The 18,193-nt window shown below is 49.8% G+C and overlaps 1 protein-coding gene across 1 annotated transcript in view; it reads right to left on the bottom strand.

Annotated features, from left to right (window-relative positions):
- The window catches only part of Soga1 (suppressor of glucose, autophagy associated 1), a 61,789-nt gene that overhangs the window by 5,564 nt on the left and 38,032 nt on the right, over positions 1-18,193 (bottom strand). The window contains exons 6-14 of the mRNA XM_038331700.1: positions 17,095-17,235; positions 13,071-13,196; positions 12,564-12,794; positions 12,197-12,301; positions 11,226-11,393; positions 10,138-10,389; positions 6,466-6,537; positions 5,525-5,595; positions 2,848-4,198 (exon numbers count right to left, since the gene is read on the bottom strand). Coding sequence (XP_038187628.1) covers positions 2,848-4,198; positions 5,525-5,595; positions 6,466-6,537; positions 10,138-10,389; positions 11,226-11,393; positions 12,197-12,301; positions 12,564-12,794; positions 13,071-13,196; positions 17,095-17,235 — 2,517 coding nt within the window. The remainder of the gene's footprint in view (positions 1-2,847; positions 4,199-5,524; positions 5,596-6,465; positions 6,538-10,137; positions 10,390-11,225; positions 11,394-12,196; positions 12,302-12,563; positions 12,795-13,070; positions 13,197-17,094; positions 17,236-18,193) is intronic.

Below are 18,193 nucleotides of genomic sequence, written 5' to 3'. Positions count from 1 at the left end.
CTCTACTGTTGCTGCTTTCTTTTTTAAAAAAAATGATGTATTTATTTACATGTGTCTGAATGTTTTGCCTTCTGTATGTAAATGCACCATGTGTGTGCAGTGCCCAGAGGCCAGAAGAGGGCATAGGATCTCCTGGAACTGGAGTTATAGGCAGTTGTGAGCCATCAAGTAAGTACTGAGAACTGAACCCAGTTCCTCTGCAAGAGCAGTAAATGCCCTTAAGCTGGGCCAGCTTCCTGGCCTCACACTGTTTTCTTACTGTGCTGGTTTTATGGACACGATGTTGTTGTTGTTTTGATTTTTGAGACAAAGTCTCACTATGTAGGCCTGGCTGGTCTGGAACTGATAGAGACCCTCCTGTCTCTGTCTCCAAATGCTGGGATTAAAAGTGTATGCCAGCCACCACTTTTGGTTTGTGATGGCTCATTCTGTATCAATGTGACTAAGCCACAGAACCCTTAGAAACCGAGCCCAACATTATTCTGGACATTTATGTAAGGCTAGCACAAAAGGGCTGCCTCTCCTCACAGTAAGCAAACTTTTCATGGTTGACACCTATAGAATAGGGACACTGGATTTTTTTTCCTGCTTCCACTTTTATTAATTTTATTAATTTTAAAAACATTTATTCATTTATTTTGTATTGTGGGCTATATGTATATGCATCCATGCAGTGGTAGTCACTTTTCTTATTCTACCTTGTGAGCTTCAGGTATCAAACCTAGATCAGCATGCTTGGGGGCAAGCACTTTTTGCTGGTCCCTTTCCTGCCTTTGGACTTAAACTGAAACAAGGGCACTTCCTGGCCATGAGGCTGCTCACCTTCAGAACCGGTTAAAGTTATTAACTGTCCTCGTTCTCAGGCCTTGAGACTCAGAGCAGAACTAAACCGTTGTCCAGACCCTATGCTAGACCCTTAAAAATGAGACGCTTCCATTCATTCTCATATTCCTCCTCATTCCCCTCTCCCTCCCTCCCTCTTTCCTCTCTTGAATGTACTAGGACTAAACCCAGGGCCTCACACATTACTGACTTAGGTTGTACAACTGAACTAGACCCTAATCTAGACAACCTCTTCTAGAAGACTATTTGGCCATACATCAAATGCCTTATTTGAATTGAAAGAATCTTTAAATATTCTTTATCCTATTTCTGAAGCTCAAACTTAAAGAAACAAGACAGCATTCTTTATCACGGGGTAAAACAAGAAACCACCTAAACACAGAAATGGAGAAATGGACCTGTTGAGCCAGTCACAATCCTATCCCACCCATGGCCTCCTCCAGCCCTCACTGAGTACACTGTGGGACCGCCCCCATCTATAGCCGAACCAAGCACAGTGGTACATGTCATCCAGGTTAAGCCAATCAACTTCTTGCTCCTGAAACTACAAAACTGGGCCAAAGGAATTTGAGTCAACATCTCTTAGGTGTTTGAATTGGAAGATATAGAACCAGAGCAGCAATGATCTACCTGATCCTTGGGCAAATGCAGAGAAGGAGGGATGGAGGGAAGGAGAGAGGGAGGAAGGGGGACGGAGGGAGGGAGGAGGAGGGAGGGAGAGGGAGAGAGGGTGAGAGAGAGAGAGAAAGAGAGAGAGAGAGAGAGAGAGAGAGAGAGAGAGAGAGTTGAAGAAATGGCTTAGCAGTTAAGAGCCCTTGCTGCTCATGCAGAGACCCAGGGTTTGGTTCCCAGAACCCACATCAGGCGCTCACAGGTGCCTGGAACTCCAGTCTCAGTAGACCTGACATTGTCCGGCCTCTGCAGGTGCCTTCACACACATGATGCAAAAGGACTCAAGTGGACTCACATATATACACATAAATATAAAATAAATAAATCTTAGAAAAAAACCCCAGGAGACTGGAGAGAAGGCTGTTTAAGAGCACTGGCTGCTCTTCCAGAGGACCTGGGTTCAATTCCCAGCACCCACATGGCAGTTAACAACTGTCTGTAACTCTAGGGGATCTGACACTTTTACACAGGCATACATGTAGGTCAAACATCAATGCACATGCAATAAAAATAAAATATTAAAAAAGAAACAGAAAGAAATAGGAGCAACAGAAGAAATCAGAGTTCAAGCAAGAGAAGAGGGAAATGCTGCGGAGTTCACCAGACCACTTCAGGGGTCCAGGAGACTCTACGATCCTACAGAAGCCACTCCTTCCCCATCTCCAACACAAATGTAGACACATTCCTTTACTAAATTTCAAACAATCCCTAACACAACAAAATTGGTATCAGGAGTGGGGCATGCAGCAAGACATTCTCAGAGGACTTAGACATGAAGCCTTGTTGGAGTGGGGAAGGGGCAGCTGGTGAATGGGGTCTTCTAAGAATAGGGGTGGATAAAGCTCTGATCTGTAGCTTTTTGAAGCTTTTTTCCCTGGCATTTATCCTCTTGTTACAGCAATCTTAAGCTACCAAGGCACACACAGAATGCTAACAACTTAGAAGCCCAACAAGCCACTCCGTAGGCACGTCTCCTCGGGAGGTGTGCTGCAGATCTCTGCAGCATGGTGGCAAAGCGAATGGTTATGCATGTCCACCCATCTCTTGGCACAAGACCTGTGTTATTCATGTCAGGTATGTTTATACCCATCCAAGATCACATAAACCAGGTGTCATGCACAAACCTACAATCCCAGCACACTGGAGGTAAACACGAAGGGGATCAGGAGTTTAAGGTAACCCTTAGCCAGACAGAAAGTTCAAGGCCAGCCGGGGCTACAGGACAGTCTGAATTTAAAGAATAAAAAACATAACACAGTACAAAACAAAACAAGCACTTGAACTTTCTAGGCGAATCCCCCATCCTGACAGAAGGGTCAAGTCCATCCATACCTCACTGGGAAGAATTAAGGCTCCATCTCCATCCCGAAGGACACCATCCTTCCCCACCTGGGAAAGCATGGTGGGTCTGACCTCTTCGCTACCACCTGCCTTGGTTGCCTTCTTATTCAGGATCCTGGCTACGCCCTCAGGTTGATGGTAGCTGGCAGGGGAAAGGGGTTCTGGTTTCTTGGAACTCTCATCTCCTGCTGCAGTCGTGGGGCTCGGGGCCCGGCCACACACGTTCCGGAAGAACTCCTGTACAATGCCATACTTGGGAGGTTCGGGCTTGGTTCGGGCCTCAGACATGCCCAGTTTCCAGACAGACTCCGTGCTCCCTGAGTGCTCCACCACGCTAAAAAGGCTGGAGAGCCCATCATTGATGTTCCTCAGCACGGGGCTGTCCCGCGTGGTTGTGGAGCGGGCCCAGGCGGAGCCATTCTGCTTGCCTTGATGCAGGTTCCACAGGCTGCGGTCCTTGGTGCTGTCCAGCTTGGACACTGATCGCCTCTGGAGCTTGGGTGAGCCATACTTGGGCGAGCAGCATGGCCGCTCAATGCGCGAGTGGACCTTGTCCAGGGAGGAGGAGATCTGCTTGCTGCGTACTGATATGAGCGAGGAGCTGCGGGGTGACCAGCTCTTGCTATGGAGGCTGCTGCGGGGTGGGTCGGTCTGCAGGCCCACACTGACTGTCCGAATGGTCTGTGTGCCCACACTGGCCAGGCCCACTGTCTGGCTGGATGTGCTCTTTACCTTCCTCTCCAGCGAGCCAGAGCGCATGGCCTGCCGCACGCAGTTGGTGATCTCCTTCATGTCGTCGCTCATGTTGCCCGAGATCTCAAAGTCATGCAGGGCTGCCGGGAAAGCAGGTCCAGAAGCCGAGGTGTTGCCCCCAGATCCTCCATCCAAGCGCTGCCGGGAGAAGTTGCAAAGCCACCGGCTATAGGAACTCTCGGCCAGTCCATCTGCCTCGGCTGACTCCTTGGGCTTGGCTGTGGTAAAGAGGAAGCCTGGTTCAATGAGGATCTTACCCTCCTTGTCATGGACCACGGGGACGCCCAGGCGCCGGGCCACTGGGGGACTGTAGTAGACTCGTATGCCCGTCTTGTCTGGGGCGGTGTAGCTGCGCTGCATCTGCCTCCCTGCAGGCTCCTGGCAGGCCAGGGTACCCACGCGGCTGCAGTCCCGGGTGGAAAGCCCAGACTTTTCCTTGGCATCTTTCCCAGGCTCCACCGGTTCGGTATTCACAAAGGCAAAAGCAGAGCTGTTGGGCAGCTTCTTGCCCCGGGCATCTCCACCAGCAAGGTAGGGGGAACAGTCGAGCAAACTTTCAAACTCAGACATGGAGGAAACTGATTTGGTCCTGGGAAGAGTAGAGGAAGGAAATGAGATTAATGGAAAATAACATATCAAACATGCTAGTTTACTTTCCTGGATATGCATGTGGAGACCAAGCCTGTGTTGCCTATCTCTGACAGACAACCTTGCTGGCACCTCCTCAAATCCTCTGTACACCTACCTATATACTCAAGAGGCACGAACACGAGGACCACACTAGCCTCTAGATAGAGGAAGCCAGAAACAGCAGTTTCAATCCCCCTGAACATAGCATACAATGGGTGGGATCTGTAGTAAGTGCCTGGCCTCCTCATACCTTAGCTGAGGTCGCTCTGACTGACTCGTTCGGCCTCTGCTGGCTCCCAGGCTCCTCAGTAATTTTGAGTTCCAGTTGCCCACTGACTAACCTGGCAGTACCCCAGATCCCCTGCCAATCATCTGAAATTCCTTTGACCCACTGTCTTCATTCCCTGTCTTATATCCAGGTAGGGTTTGCTTCCAGGGAGTCCTCTCCTGCACATGACTGGTCGATAGGGAACTCTGGGGGCATCTCCAACTATCCCAGTGAAGGGAGGGAGTGTCTCCAACTATCCCACTGCAGAGGGGGGCATCTCCAACTATCCCACTACAAAGAGGGAGGGCATCGCCAACTACCCCACTACAGAGAGGGAGGGGGTATCTCCAACTATCCCACTACAGAGAGGGAGGGCATCTCCAACTATCCCACTGCAGAGAGAGGGGCGTCTCCAACTATCCCACTACAGAGAGGGAGGGGTATCTCCAACTATCACACCACAGAGCAGGGGGGCATCTCCAACTATTCCACTGCAGAGAAAGAGGTACCCAAGAAAGAAACGGCAGAGCTAGAATTGAAGCCTGACCTTCTCTGGCCCCAGTGGCCTCCTCATTCTAGAATGTTCTGTATTGCCATCACTTCTTTCACGGAGGGAATTAGTGGTGGAGACACTACCCTTGGATGTCCCCTTGGTCACAGCATGGGGCTGGGTTCAATGGACCCTACCCAACAACCCCAGGAATGGATATCGACCGTGACTCAAACTCCAGAGAGGAAAAAATAATCCCCAAAGGAGCCAAACAGCTTTCTTCCAGCAGGTGCAGCTGAGGCCCTGGCTTTCTATGCCCAGAATCAACATTAAACTGCACACTGTAATCCTCATAGCCCCAAGCTTTCCCATACCCGAGTGACCAGGGTCCCAGAGAAAAAAACCATCTGGTGGCTCTCCCAACTCTCACAGGGACAGAAGTGGACAGACACATGGGGCAGGGGAGCGAAAAGAGTCAAACCCAAGGGTCTCTGGGGTAAGACGGGGGCAAGGTGAGGGGCCAGCACCTCTTTAAGGCGGTTCCCCCAAGCTCAGCTTCAGAAACACTCTCCTTGTCGTGGTTCTTCTCACTTCGTGTCTGTCAAAGAGAGAGACAAGAAGAGTCAGTTCTGGTGACCAGCGTGTGAAAGAAAGGAAAGAGTGTGGGAGCTGAGCCCAGGCCTCACATGTGGGTTCCCTCTTCCGAGTAAGATGTGCTCAGCTGAAGTTGAAAAGGCCCGCTGGCCAGTATCTAGACCATTGCACCTCAGTCCCCTCCAGCAGCGATGTGGCCCAGGCTCAGGTTCCCAGTGAACAAAGAGGGTCCAGGGAAAGAGGGGCTGTTGGAGATTCAGAGCTTATTCCATGACAGCGCTATATGGTGGATGGTAATGGCATCATTATGATGGTATGAGATTTTCCCATACCGGGTCCTCAGGGTCCATGAGTTATCAGAACTGAGTCACTAGCCCTGTGAGCCCCCACAAATCCTGTGCCTCAGTTTCCCAGAATAGGCGTTTGCCTTCTGTAGCCCCATTTCCTGAGTAGTATGCCTTCATGAGGCGGGAGGAGCAATGCGAAGGGTCTGTATATAACCTTTGTTACTCAGCTCTGTGTTCTATGGACAACGCCCCTGGACCTATGTGCAAACTCCTCCAGCGTGACCCTGCTGACCCCACTCAGGACTGGGCCAGGGCGATGAGACAGCTTGGGCTCAGAGATGGAGAGTGTCTCACAGCCCGCTTTCTGCTGAAGTACAACTGCAGTGACCTGAGGCTTCCCCCAGGCAGTCAGACATCCCCAGCAGAGGACCCTTCCCAAGCCCCAGTCCATGGACAGGCGTCATGGGTGTGAGGAAGGTATGGCTTTGGGGACAGCGTTAACATTCATTCTGCCACCTTTCCCCTAAGCAGGAAATTCCCTAGCATTGTCGGGAGCCAATGACACACGGGTAGCGGGGTGTCCTCACCTCTTTCCAGCTGTTGTCTTGCTTCTCCAGGTCTGAGTGCTTCAGGACCCAGGGTTCGGCAGCCTTCTGCAGCTGAGAAAGGGAAAGAGTGTGGGTGGGTGGGTGGGTGGGCAGGGCTACTCGGAGCAGGGCCACTCGACAGGTTCAACTCCATAGCCCCTCACGACCCACACCGTGGGCCTGGCATTAGCTTCTCAGTGGGTAGCAGATCTGAGCCCCCACAGGTGGATTTGGAAAACAGTAAATAACACGCAGCTACTGGCAGGCATCTTCCTGGCATGGCTAACAGAGTTAACACTTGCTACTTAACCTATGATAGAGTTCATTGAACGGCTAGGCAGAAAAGCAATCGCTATTGCACGTAAGGGACCATGCTGCCATCTGCCATCAAGGGCCAGCCGTCAGTAACACCCCACTACTTCCTGTTGAGGCCTGAGGTGACCCCGGGAGCACCATCGCTTCCAGGGCGTCCATTTGCATGTGTACATCAGTTCATATAATCCTCAAAGCGACCACAGGAGCAGGCGTCACTGTGATTACTTCTATGTCACAGGTGAGAGGATAAAGACAATAGGAAGGAACTGGCCCAGATGTGCGCAGCTGCACTAGCAGCTGGGATTCCAAGCACTGCACCATCACTTAGCTGGAGTTCCTCCTTTGCTTTACAACTGACTCCCACAAGAGTGACTCACCCCAGCTTCCCCAGAGCTTTCCCAGTGTTAGTAAGGCTTATGTCCCCCAAACTTTGTAGTTCTGAAAAAGCAAGAAGGTTCTGCCTAGGACTGTTCCAAGGGAAAAGTGGAAGTCCTAAGCAAAGCCAGGACAGGCTGGTCACCTGTTTGCACTTGAACCTATGACTCAAACTTTACTTCAGAACCCAAATAAAATGGGGGTGGGGAGGGTAACCAAAGTCACCTCAACACAAATGAACAGAAACAGAAATTTAGATGAAGATGCTAAACCAAGGCCCAGGCAGAGGGCCAAGGAACACTGTGCCGCTCTGGTAACTAGCTCTTTTATTCCCATGGCTGTCCTGAGGGATGAGAAGGTCAAGCAGCCATCTTCCTTGTGCAGACGAAGCTGGGAGATTAGAGGGTGACTTGACTAGGCTGGGCCTTTTGATCAGGAGCCTCTTTGTGGTCTGAATGAAAATGCCCCCCATAGGCTCATTGGGAGTGGCACTATTAGAAGGTGTGGCCTTGTTTGAGTAGATGTGGCCATATTGGAGGAAGTATGTCACTGGGGGTGGGTTTTGAGGTTTCAAATGCTCAAACCAAGCCCACTGTCATTCTCTCTTCCTGTTGCCTTTGGATCAGTATATAGAACTCTCAGCTACTTCTTCAGCACCATGTCTGCTTGTGAGCCACCATGCTTCCCACCATGACGATAACAGACTGAATCTATGAGCCATCCCCAACTAAATGTTTTCCTTTACAGGAGTTGCAGTGATAACAGTGTCTCTTCACAGCAATAGAACACTGACTAAGACACCTTCCTGCTGCTCTGCAGGCTGTTTGACTAGGCTGGTTTCACTGGGAGCACAGCTAATATGGATGTGAGGACTGATGCGGGTGATCCTAGCTCTGGAGGGGCTGAAGAAGGAGAACCGAGCATTCCAGGCTGGTCTGGGACAACTACTAAGTGAGGAACATAGAGATTCAGTCTCAAAACAAACAAATAAAGCAAAAAAAGGAAGAAAAGTAGGAAGGGAGGAAGGGGGAAGAAAATAAGAGAAAGAAGATGTAACTTTGGGTGTCCTGGTTTGACTGAGGGAAGCAGGAGATCAGAACTAAGAAGTCAGGAAATTCCACACAAGGTCCCTTCTGGGAAACGAAGTGCAGGACTCACTCAGTACCTATGAGCCAGAAGGTCCCAGCTGTGTATTTGCTGATACCTCACTAAACATGGCATGGATTTGGCTTAATGATTCCAAACCATTAAGAAATAATGTGACAAAAAGGGATCATTCCACAGGCAGAAGTGGTCGGATGATGCAAAAAGGGCGCTCTGCTCAGCGTTCCACACACCACAGGGAGCGTGCTTTCATTTGTGGGTGGACCAGCCTGAATCTGCCTCACAGACACCAAGGAAAACCCTTAGGAGTGTGACCCTGGAGAAAACCCAGTCCCTGGCAAGAGGTCAGCTCATGCCCGATGTTGGGGCTAGAGAGACAGCTCAGCCGTTGAAAGTACTTGCTGCTTTTCCAGAGGACTCAGGCTCAGTTCCCAGCACCCACACAGCAGTTCACAACCATCTGTAACTCCAGTTCTAAGAAATCCAATACCCTCTTCTGGCCTGAGGGCATCAGGCATGAACATGGCACATACATATACATGTAAGCAAACCACTCATTCACATGAAACAAAAATAAATATTAAAAAAAAACCTGCCAGATGTGAGGTTCCTGCCATGTTTCTGTACAGTTAAGCAGGACATTTTGGGACACCTTGCTAATCTGCAAAGTGACCTTCCAGAGTTGGGAGGGTTGGAGAGTGCATTCTGAGAAGACATACAAAGAAGGTAACTCCTAGAGAGACGCTCGTCCTCATCAGGTGAGTCCAAAGACAGGGGAGTCAAGGAAGCTGGCGAGGAAAAACCAAAGCAGGTCTGCATGCTGCTTTGGCTATGGTGGTGGGGGTGGACCCGGGACAAGCATTACACGAGATGATGGATGACGGTGGGAAAACCCCTCTGATGCCAGTCACCTTTTGATCTGCTATACACGTGTACATGTGTAATACTGTATAAACATGTACATGTGTAATACTGTGCATACATGTACATGTGTAATACTGTGTATACACGTACATGTGCAGATCACACTAGAGGGCTACTTTCTGCCTGTTTTTTTGTGGGTTTTTTGGGGTTTTTTTTGAAATAGGGTTCCTTGTAAACAAGGCTGGCTCCAAACTCACTAGGTAGCTGAGGATGATGACCATGAACCTCTAATTTTCTACTTTTACCTCTCAACGGATTATAGGCATGAGCTGCCATGCTTGGTTCCTGTGGTGCTGGGAATCCGACCCAGGGTTTCATGCATGCTAAGCAGGTGCTCTACCAACTGAGAGACCTTGCCAGCTCCCCAATGAAAACATGGGACCTAGATCTTTGTCTGTGTGGGATAATGAATGGAGTCAGGCAGCAGAAAACTGAATGAGGCTCTCCACGGGAGAGGCAAGTGGGCACGCAGGAACATGATGACTCAATTAAAAACAACCAACCAAACAAACAAACAGAAAACTCTCCACAGGTGTAGGCCTACATAGCAAAAACGGAGGAAGCCAGACAGAGTGTGTATTTTGTGATGTTCTAGCTCTTGGCTTCCCTCTCTTGGTCAGAGACTGCAGTTTTCCTGTGGAAATCACTCTTGGCTCTTCCCTTTTGGGTCCTGGTTTTGATAGGCTCTAACAATGGGCTTATCATGACTTGACGCCTGGCCAATGTGAATTTGCGGGGGGAAAATGTTCTTATTGCAACTGTTAAGCTGTAAGATGAGCAGGACACAATGGCCTTACGCGAGGCTGGCATGCGAGGCTGGCATGCAAGGCTGGCATGCCTAAGAGCGGAGCGAGCAGAGGGCAGGGCCTGAAAGATGGAGGCAAAGGCAATGGCTTGGCTCTCAGGCCTCTCTTGGAGCGCTTCTGCTTCCTGAGCGCCTAGATCCCGTCTCACCTGACTGAGGCGGTTCTGCAGCTCCTTCACCTGCTGCTCCACCTGTTGCTTCTCGCCCTGCAGCCGCTCCACCAGCTGCAGCTTCTCCTGGCTCCAGTGGCGCTCGCTCATCTGCAGCTGCCGCGTCAGCTCCATGACAGCGCTGTAGGACTCAGCCAGGAGGTGCTGCTGCTCTTCCCGCTCTCTCTGCAATGCAGCCTTCCAGTCAGGCCCCGGCCTCTCGCTGGGGCCCTTCCCAGCCTTCAGCTCCATCTGCAGGAAGACGCATCAGCTGGGTAGTGGCAGGGGACAATGGCTCCCCACCCATACCAGGGAAGCTTTGGAGACTCTCCACGCTGATCCTCCTTCCAACAGAGCTGTGAACCCCATCTGCATACAAACCAGATCCTGCATCTCATGCCTTCTTCCTAAGCCTCTGTAAGCATTCCACATCTGGCTACAATAGGCAGAGCCCCTAGCTACTGATAATCATGCTATTTATCAACTTTTTTTTGTTGCTGTTGTTTTCAAGACAGTGTTTCTCTGTAAAGCCCTGGCTGTTCTAGGACTCACTTTACAGACCAGGCTGGCCTTAAACTCACAGATATCCACCTGCCTCTGCCTCTGCCTCTGCCTCTGCCTCTGCCTCTGCCTCTGCCTCCCGAATGCTGGGATTAAAGGCATGCATCACCACTGCCTGGCCACGCCTCCTCCTTTATCTGTATTAATAACCCTGACTCTGTCTCTCTGCTCTATTCAACTACAAAACAAATAGGCTAAGCTTCCAGAGCATTGCGGTTTCTCCAGCAGAGAGCCCAGATCACCCAGTCCTAGCTTTCTGTGTGTTCGCCTGTCTTTTCTTCATTCTCTTGACATCCTAGTCAGGTCCATCCCGGAGCCGTGCTGGATGTGGCATGCAGGCAGGTATGGAAGCATGCTGCAAGCCCAGTGTAGCCTAGGATCCTGTCAGTCTCTCTGGGTCACAAGCTGAAGTCTAAGGGGTCCTGTGCATCCAAGAGCACAGCTTAGTACCTGCCTCCCCGATCTGACGGTCTAGATCTGGGCTGGGAACAAGGAAGGAGATGTGCCCAAGAAGCGAGGCGGCTCACCTGTGAGGCATGGCCCTTGAGCTCTGCCCGCTCCGTCTCCCACGTGGCCTTGGCCTTGGCAAATTGCTGCTGAAGTTCAGTCAGACCCCGACGCTCGTCCCGGAGCAGCCAGCACAGCTCCTTCAGTGTGACCTTCATGTCGGCCAGGGTCTTGATGTACTCGTTAGGCTACAGACAGAGCAAGGCCTGGTCAAGAACTATGTGAAGGCAGGGAGGGCAGCCCTGCTACTGCTGACTCAGTCGGAAGTCCAGCTAGGGCCCTCCCGGGCTCAGAGAGGGTGAAGGCCAGTCTTGGGACAGCTGAGCTGAGCAGCTATGAATTGTCCCAGGAGCGGCTGTCCTTCTCAGATGCAGAGAAACAACCTTCCCCAGGCTTTGCAGGCCCCAGGCTGCAGGTCTCTAGCCTCTCAAACAGTACCCCCCTTTCCTGGTTCCTCACACACTGCTCACCCATACCCCAGCTCACTGTAGAACCCTGGGAGGCTGACTCCATGGCTCCCTCTGACCTGTGGCTTGATTTGACAGTTCTTCCTTAAGTCTAGACCACAGGGGCCTCTCTTTGTGTAACCCTGGCCTGGTTGGTAGCCTTCCCCTCTCCCAGGGTCACACTGGTCACAGACCCTCCTGCACACCGTGCCACACCTCTGTACACACAGTCCTCTTGCTTCAATATGGCCTGTCGTCCTTTCTGAACTCGACAAGGCTATTCACCCACGTGATGCTTCTCTGTGAAATTCTTCTATGTGTAACAAACTAACTGCTCTCCTTCCTGTGACTTCAAGTTCATCGGGCCTTCTGTCACTACCCTGGGATGACTCAAGTTCCCCTAGCCCTGAGCAACTAGTGGGCCGGTTCCCGTCAATAACCATCTGCAGATCCTGTGTCCCATCAGGGCTGTGTGAGAACACAGCAGGAAGCGATCGCTAACGGATGAGGTGCACGTGAGCAGGACCAGAAGGGGCTGAACGCACCGTGTTCTGGGTCCAGCTGTCCCCTGTGCAGGACTTGTTATCCGAGTGTTGGGCGTTCATCTCTTCTTCCTCCATCAGCAGATACAGTTCCTTCATGCTGTTCACCTGGTTTGAGAAACCACATTCAATGGGCTCAGCCTTTAGAGGATAGGGAAACTGACAAGCAGGCAGTCCAGACAGAAAAGGGATCGCACAGCCATGCAGGAAGGACAAGCGTCTCAAGATGAACGAAAGCCCGTCACTAACTTCCCACATCTTAACTGTGACCCACCCCCTCCCTACCCTGGCAGTGTTCAGACAGAGAGGCAGAACTCACGCCCCATGCCTCCTTGTTCCCGCCCAGGGATGGGGCTGAGCTCAGCCGTACCTCCAGGAAGTCATCCTCCTCGTGGGGCAGAACCTTGCCCTGCCGCCAGCGCTTCAGGAACCACCTGAGCTTCATGAAGAGCAGCAGGAAGTTGTGCTTGAACTGCTGGGATTCCTGTACCAGTATGTTCTTCTCCTGGCTCCAGAATTTCTGCTCCAGCCTCCTTTGGAGGCTCAGACTCTGCAGCTCAAACTCCCGCCTCAGCAGCGCTCTCTGCTGGTCTTCTTTCAGCTGTCAGGACGGGAGTGAGCACGGGAAGCCCCAGCTGATTCCAGATCCAGATCACGGGCAGAGGGGAACACTAATGGCAAGCGCCTACTTGTCCCTGCTAGGGCTTCTACCGATAGCAGCCCATCGTACCCAGGGATTTCTTTCTATGCTGGGGACAGAACCCAGAGACTCCCACATGCTGGGCACGTGCCCTGCCACAGAGCTACACCACAACCCCTGTATCTTCAGTCCTGGGAGAAGTTGTACAGGTGAAAATAAAATGTGGTACAAACCCACCTGGACTACTTTCTGGTTGAAGCTGTCAGCCTCCTCCTTCCGGAGCTGCCGCTCCTGGGACAGCTGCTCTTGCAAGCCCCGGAGGCTGTCGTGAGCCTCGGCCAGAACCAGCTGAAGCTCCTTGATCTGCAGTGGGGTGGGGGCCAGACCAGGAGTAGGGAGAGGACACAGGCTGTGGTCAAAGAACGGCAGTAGTACAGAATCAACAAGAAGACGAACCCGGTGTCCTCTATTAGGCACGACACGGTCCTTGCCTCAGAGGGTCATCGAGACAGTTAAATGAAGCTGTACATGTGAAACCCTCCAAGCTATAATTTTTAACATTTCTCGCTTGTAAATTTACAGGGAAAATGTACTGTGGAAACTAAATTTGACTCACAAAGTTGTTCATAGTCTCTTTAATTGATTCACTCATTTTTGACTCAGTCTCACTGTTTTTCACAGGCTGGAGGTACAGGTGCTCACCACCATATGCTATTTCATTGCTTATAATTAAAAATTTAGAAGCTTCTTTATCAAAAATCAGGTGTCCATAGGCGTGTGGATCTACGTCTGGGTCTTTGATTCCGTTGATCTGCCTGCCTGTTTTTATTACTATAGCTCTGTAGTAGAGCTTAAAATTAGGGACGGTGATACCCCTGGAAGTTCTTTTATTGTACATGATTGTTTTGGCTATCCTGGATTGTTTTTCATATGAAACATGTCTGTAAAGAATTGTGTTGGAATTCTGATAGGGATTACATTGAATCTGTAGATTGCTTTTGGTAAGATGGACATTTTACTAAGTTAATCCTACAGATTCAGGAGCATTAGAGATCTTTCCATACACAGAGAAAAAAAAAGTCAACATAACAATTCTTAACAATATTGTTATATTCATAGATTGGTGGCTACCCCGATTGTCATCAGAGAGCCTTCATCCAGCAACTGATGGAAACAGATACAGAGATCTACAGCCAAGCATTGGGTTGAGCACAGGAAATCCTGCTGAAAAGAGAGAGAAAGGTTGTGCGAGCCAGGGGGAGGGGTGGTTAAGGACATCACAAGGGAACCACATAAACAACTAACCTGGGCTCATGAAAGTTCACAGGGTCTGGACAACAACCAGGGAGCTGCATGGGACCTAGGCCCTCTACATATGTGTGACACTTGTTTAGCTTGGTATACTTGTGGACTCCTAGTAGTGGGAGCAGGGGCTGTCCCTAACACTTTGGCTGGCTTTGGGGAACCTATTCCTCATACTGGGTCGCCTTGCCCAACCTTAATACAAGGGGAGGGGCTTAGTTCTACTGCAGCTTAATATGCCATGCTTTGTTGGTACCTATGGGAGGCCTGCCCCTTTCTGAACAGAAACAAGTGGATTAGGGGTGGGGTGGGGTGGAAGGGAGGTGGAGGGAGGGAATGGAAGGAGAGGGGGAAGGGGGAAACTGGTTGGGATGTAAAATAAATGAATACATTTAATATAAAAATTTTAGAAGCAATTTAAATATAAATAATGAAGTTTAAAATGTTTAAAGGGTCTACATATGCAACATTCCACTCGCTGTATACTTATAGATGCTGTGTTTGTATGTCATTACAGAACAGAAACATGTCAGCTGTCAGCATGGTCGCCTACAAAATGGTCTTAACTTTCTTTATAATCTTCATGTACTGATGCCTGAGGATGCAACTGTACTTACTATGGCTTACAGCAACTATGGAACAAGACCATTAAAAAAAAGTCAACCAAACTCTCCAATTTGTAGGGGAAATGATGTTTTAAAACATTTAGAACTTAAATAGGCAAAGCTGGGGCGTTCTTGGCCTGGCAGGATGGCTCAGCAGATAAAGGCTCTTGCAGAGAAGCATCAGGACCTGAGTTTGACTCCTGGGACCCACATGGTGGGAGGAGAGAACGAACCCCTACAAGCTGTCCTCTGACTTAGACATGCATGGTGCATGTACAGTGAAAAGTGCAGCACAACCTGCACATGTGCACCCACACACTAAATAAATACATACGTGTAAAACGTGTTTTAAAACCCCTTCTTTCCTAAGTCCAGATAGAGACTAGAAGGGAACACAGAGGAACTTCCTGGGGTCTGTTTATGGATATAGATGCTAATTACAAAACAGGAGGATCATGAGCTCGAGGCCAGCAAGGGCTACAAAGTAGACCCTGTCTCAAAGCACCACGGGAGCAAAGGGCTCAGTCTGTACAAAGCCATAAGCACCTATTCGTCTTCCCTTCTCCCTCTCTGTTCCTTCCCTACCTTTGTGTGTGCATGTATGTGTGTGTGTGCGTGTGTGTGTGTGTGTGAGCGCATGTACATGTGCACGCACGTGTGAGTTCATGCTGGGGTTGGACTCAAGGCTCCACCCGTGCTAAGCAAGTGATTCATCACTAAGCCACAGCCCCATCCCATTGACACTTTGTTGTTAGACTCCAGGAACAAAAAGTTTTAGCCAGATGAAATGAAGTGGTCTATGGGGTAGGAGGATCACCTGAGCCTGTGAGTTTGAGACCAGCCTGAGCAACACAGTGAGACTCCATTTCGGGAAAAAAAAAAAAAAAAAAAAAAGAACACTATTAAGTCTTTCTGGTAATGGGAATGTTTATTCTAACACATTGTGCAGGAAGAGGAAAATGGAAACGGTCCCAGGCATGGCAGGTGTCCTGCTGTGAAGAAATTATGTGGCCAATAATATGATAACTTGGCACTGTCTCTGCAAGGATTTGAGGCATGTCTTGTACACATGCTCTGTATGAAAAATCTCTGCAGAGATGGGCAACGTGTCATGTGCCTGTAATCCCAGCACTTAGAAGTTGGAGGCAGGAGGATGCTAAGTTGTGGTCTACACACCGAGACCCGGATCAGCAAACAAAAATCTCTTTATCAGGCTGCTACCCTCATACATCCTCCTGCTACCAACTCAGGGTTGGTGTCATGTTTCATGTTTCAGTCCTAACTGCTCGGTAAGAATAAAGGGAACTGATTAAATGTGTAAACAAGCTGACACAAACAAGCTTATTTCCTTCTCGGTACCCATCTCCCCACTGGGTATCAAAGCTAAGGTCTTCTTCATGTTAAGTACACAGCACTACAGTCAGTTACACGCCCAGACACCGTTGTTCCTTTTTTTTCCCCTCCTTCCTCTATTACTACTAGGACGTCCAGACCACCTCAGTTTCAGGGAGCTCTGGTTTCCAGGGAGCATCCCTGGCTCAAAGTGCAGAGGGAACTTTTCAAGGATCAAAGAACCTTAGAAATTCTAATGATCATAAACGTTGTAGGTGGGAAAGCTGGGGTCACCAGACCAGCAGAGTGATATCTTGCTCAGGTCCCCTGAGTCCATGGGACATGTCCTGGACTCTGTCCTCATCCTCACCCACAGCGGCCAGACCTTAAGCTAAGGCTTTTCATATATCTACCTGTCAACAACCCTGGGAGGGGCTTTGTTCCTGTAGATCACACCTGACGACATACCCAAGATCTCACAGCCAGCGTGCAGGAGATTCACAACATGAACTCAAAGAGCCTGCATAGAGAGACCATTGCCTCTCTGCTATATACGTTAGTCCATCTTATGATGGCCTCCAGCTCAGCATCCTAACACAGGGATTACAGGTACACACCATGTCCAGCTAAGCTTCCTCTAACTAGACCATGATGTCGATTCAAATTCCTTATTTCCTTTTTAAAAATTAATTAGTTTATTTATTTATTTATTATTTGGATTTTAGACAGGGTTTCTCTGTAGCTTTGGCGCTTGTCCTGGAACATACTCTATAGACCAGGTTGGCCTTGATCTTACTGTCTCTGATCCATCTGTCTCTGCCTCTCCAGTGCTGGGATTAAAAGGCATGCACCACCACCGCCCAGCCCTTATTTCCTATTTTTGTCCTGGCTGTCCGGAAGCTTAAAACCAAACAGAATACCCAAAGCCCATAGCACCATCCTCGAAGGATTACCCTGCTTTTGAGAGGGCCCCAACTAATCAATCTCCTTCAACCCAACCTCCGGCTTAGTCCTCCACCCACCTCAGAGGCATAGGAATCATTATCTTCAGCTCGATAAGGCCTGAAGTTCCGACTGGGGTCAGGCTTGGAGTCCAAGTCACAAGCACGGAAGGCCTCCCGGATCCTAGGCTCCCATTCCAGCAAGTCTCTGAAGTCAGATGGCTAAAGCAAGGGGCACAAGCAGAAGAGAGCCATGGGGAGACACCCGAGGAGAGCTTCAGAAGGTCCCCACCAAGCCTCAGCTCCGTAATAGGGTTTGTCCACATGAGAGTGAGGCTCAGGTGGATCGGCCTTGCAACGTGGACCCTGTCTTACTGGGGTGCATTCCCGCCACTCAATGATGGCTTGTTGCAAAGCCGAACAAGTGGACAAGTGAAAACACGAATTTGTGAATGGTTGTTATGCAAAGCCTGCTGAAACAGTTCCACTGCTCTACCCCCTGTGTGATCCCTGCTCACACTTCAGGACGAGACAAGAAGGAGACTCAACATGGGGCTGTCCTCTTGTTTATGAAACCATCTTAAGCCGCAACAGCAAAGCATGAGTTAAAGCTGCTATGGTACAGCGCGGTGCCATGGACGGAAATCTGCTCTCGATATGAAAACCAAACCACCCCATACTCTCTGCAGCCCAGCCCCGTGGCTCTGCACAGTTCCTTGAATCTATCATCTTCCTTCTATATGAGCTGAGCGTCTTCAAGAACCAGGACAAGCTCCTTGTTGATAGAAACTATGTATCTTTCTTTCGGGTCCCTCTTCTGCTTGTCATACCACATTCACAGGCTTGCCATGTTGATTAAGTCTTCCTCACTAGGCGTGGGAATCCTATCTCTATCTGGTTCTACAGACTACCTCCTGTCCTGTGCTGAGAACAAAGGGTAGGAACTAGCAACAAAGTATCCAGCAAATGGACACAGAATACAGTGCCTGAGGAAGACACGTGATCCAGCAACAGTAGCTATAACATGAAACAAAAGGAGAAAAAGCAAGCACAGAGAGGGCATGTGGAGGTTTAGAAAGCGTTCCAGACCCAGCTAGACACAAGCATCCAAAATGTGGAACTGCAACCAAGAAACTGCGATTCGATTCTATGTCATCTTTGTTCATTTTAAAAATTTGCC

Source organism: Arvicola amphibius, chromosome 5 (assembly GCF_903992535.2).
Source record: "Arvicola amphibius chromosome 5, mArvAmp1.2, whole genome shotgun sequence".
Lineage (NCBI taxonomy): Eukaryota > Metazoa > Chordata > Mammalia > Rodentia > Cricetidae > Arvicola > Arvicola amphibius.
This window is presented reverse-complemented; position numbering and strand designations above follow the sequence as displayed.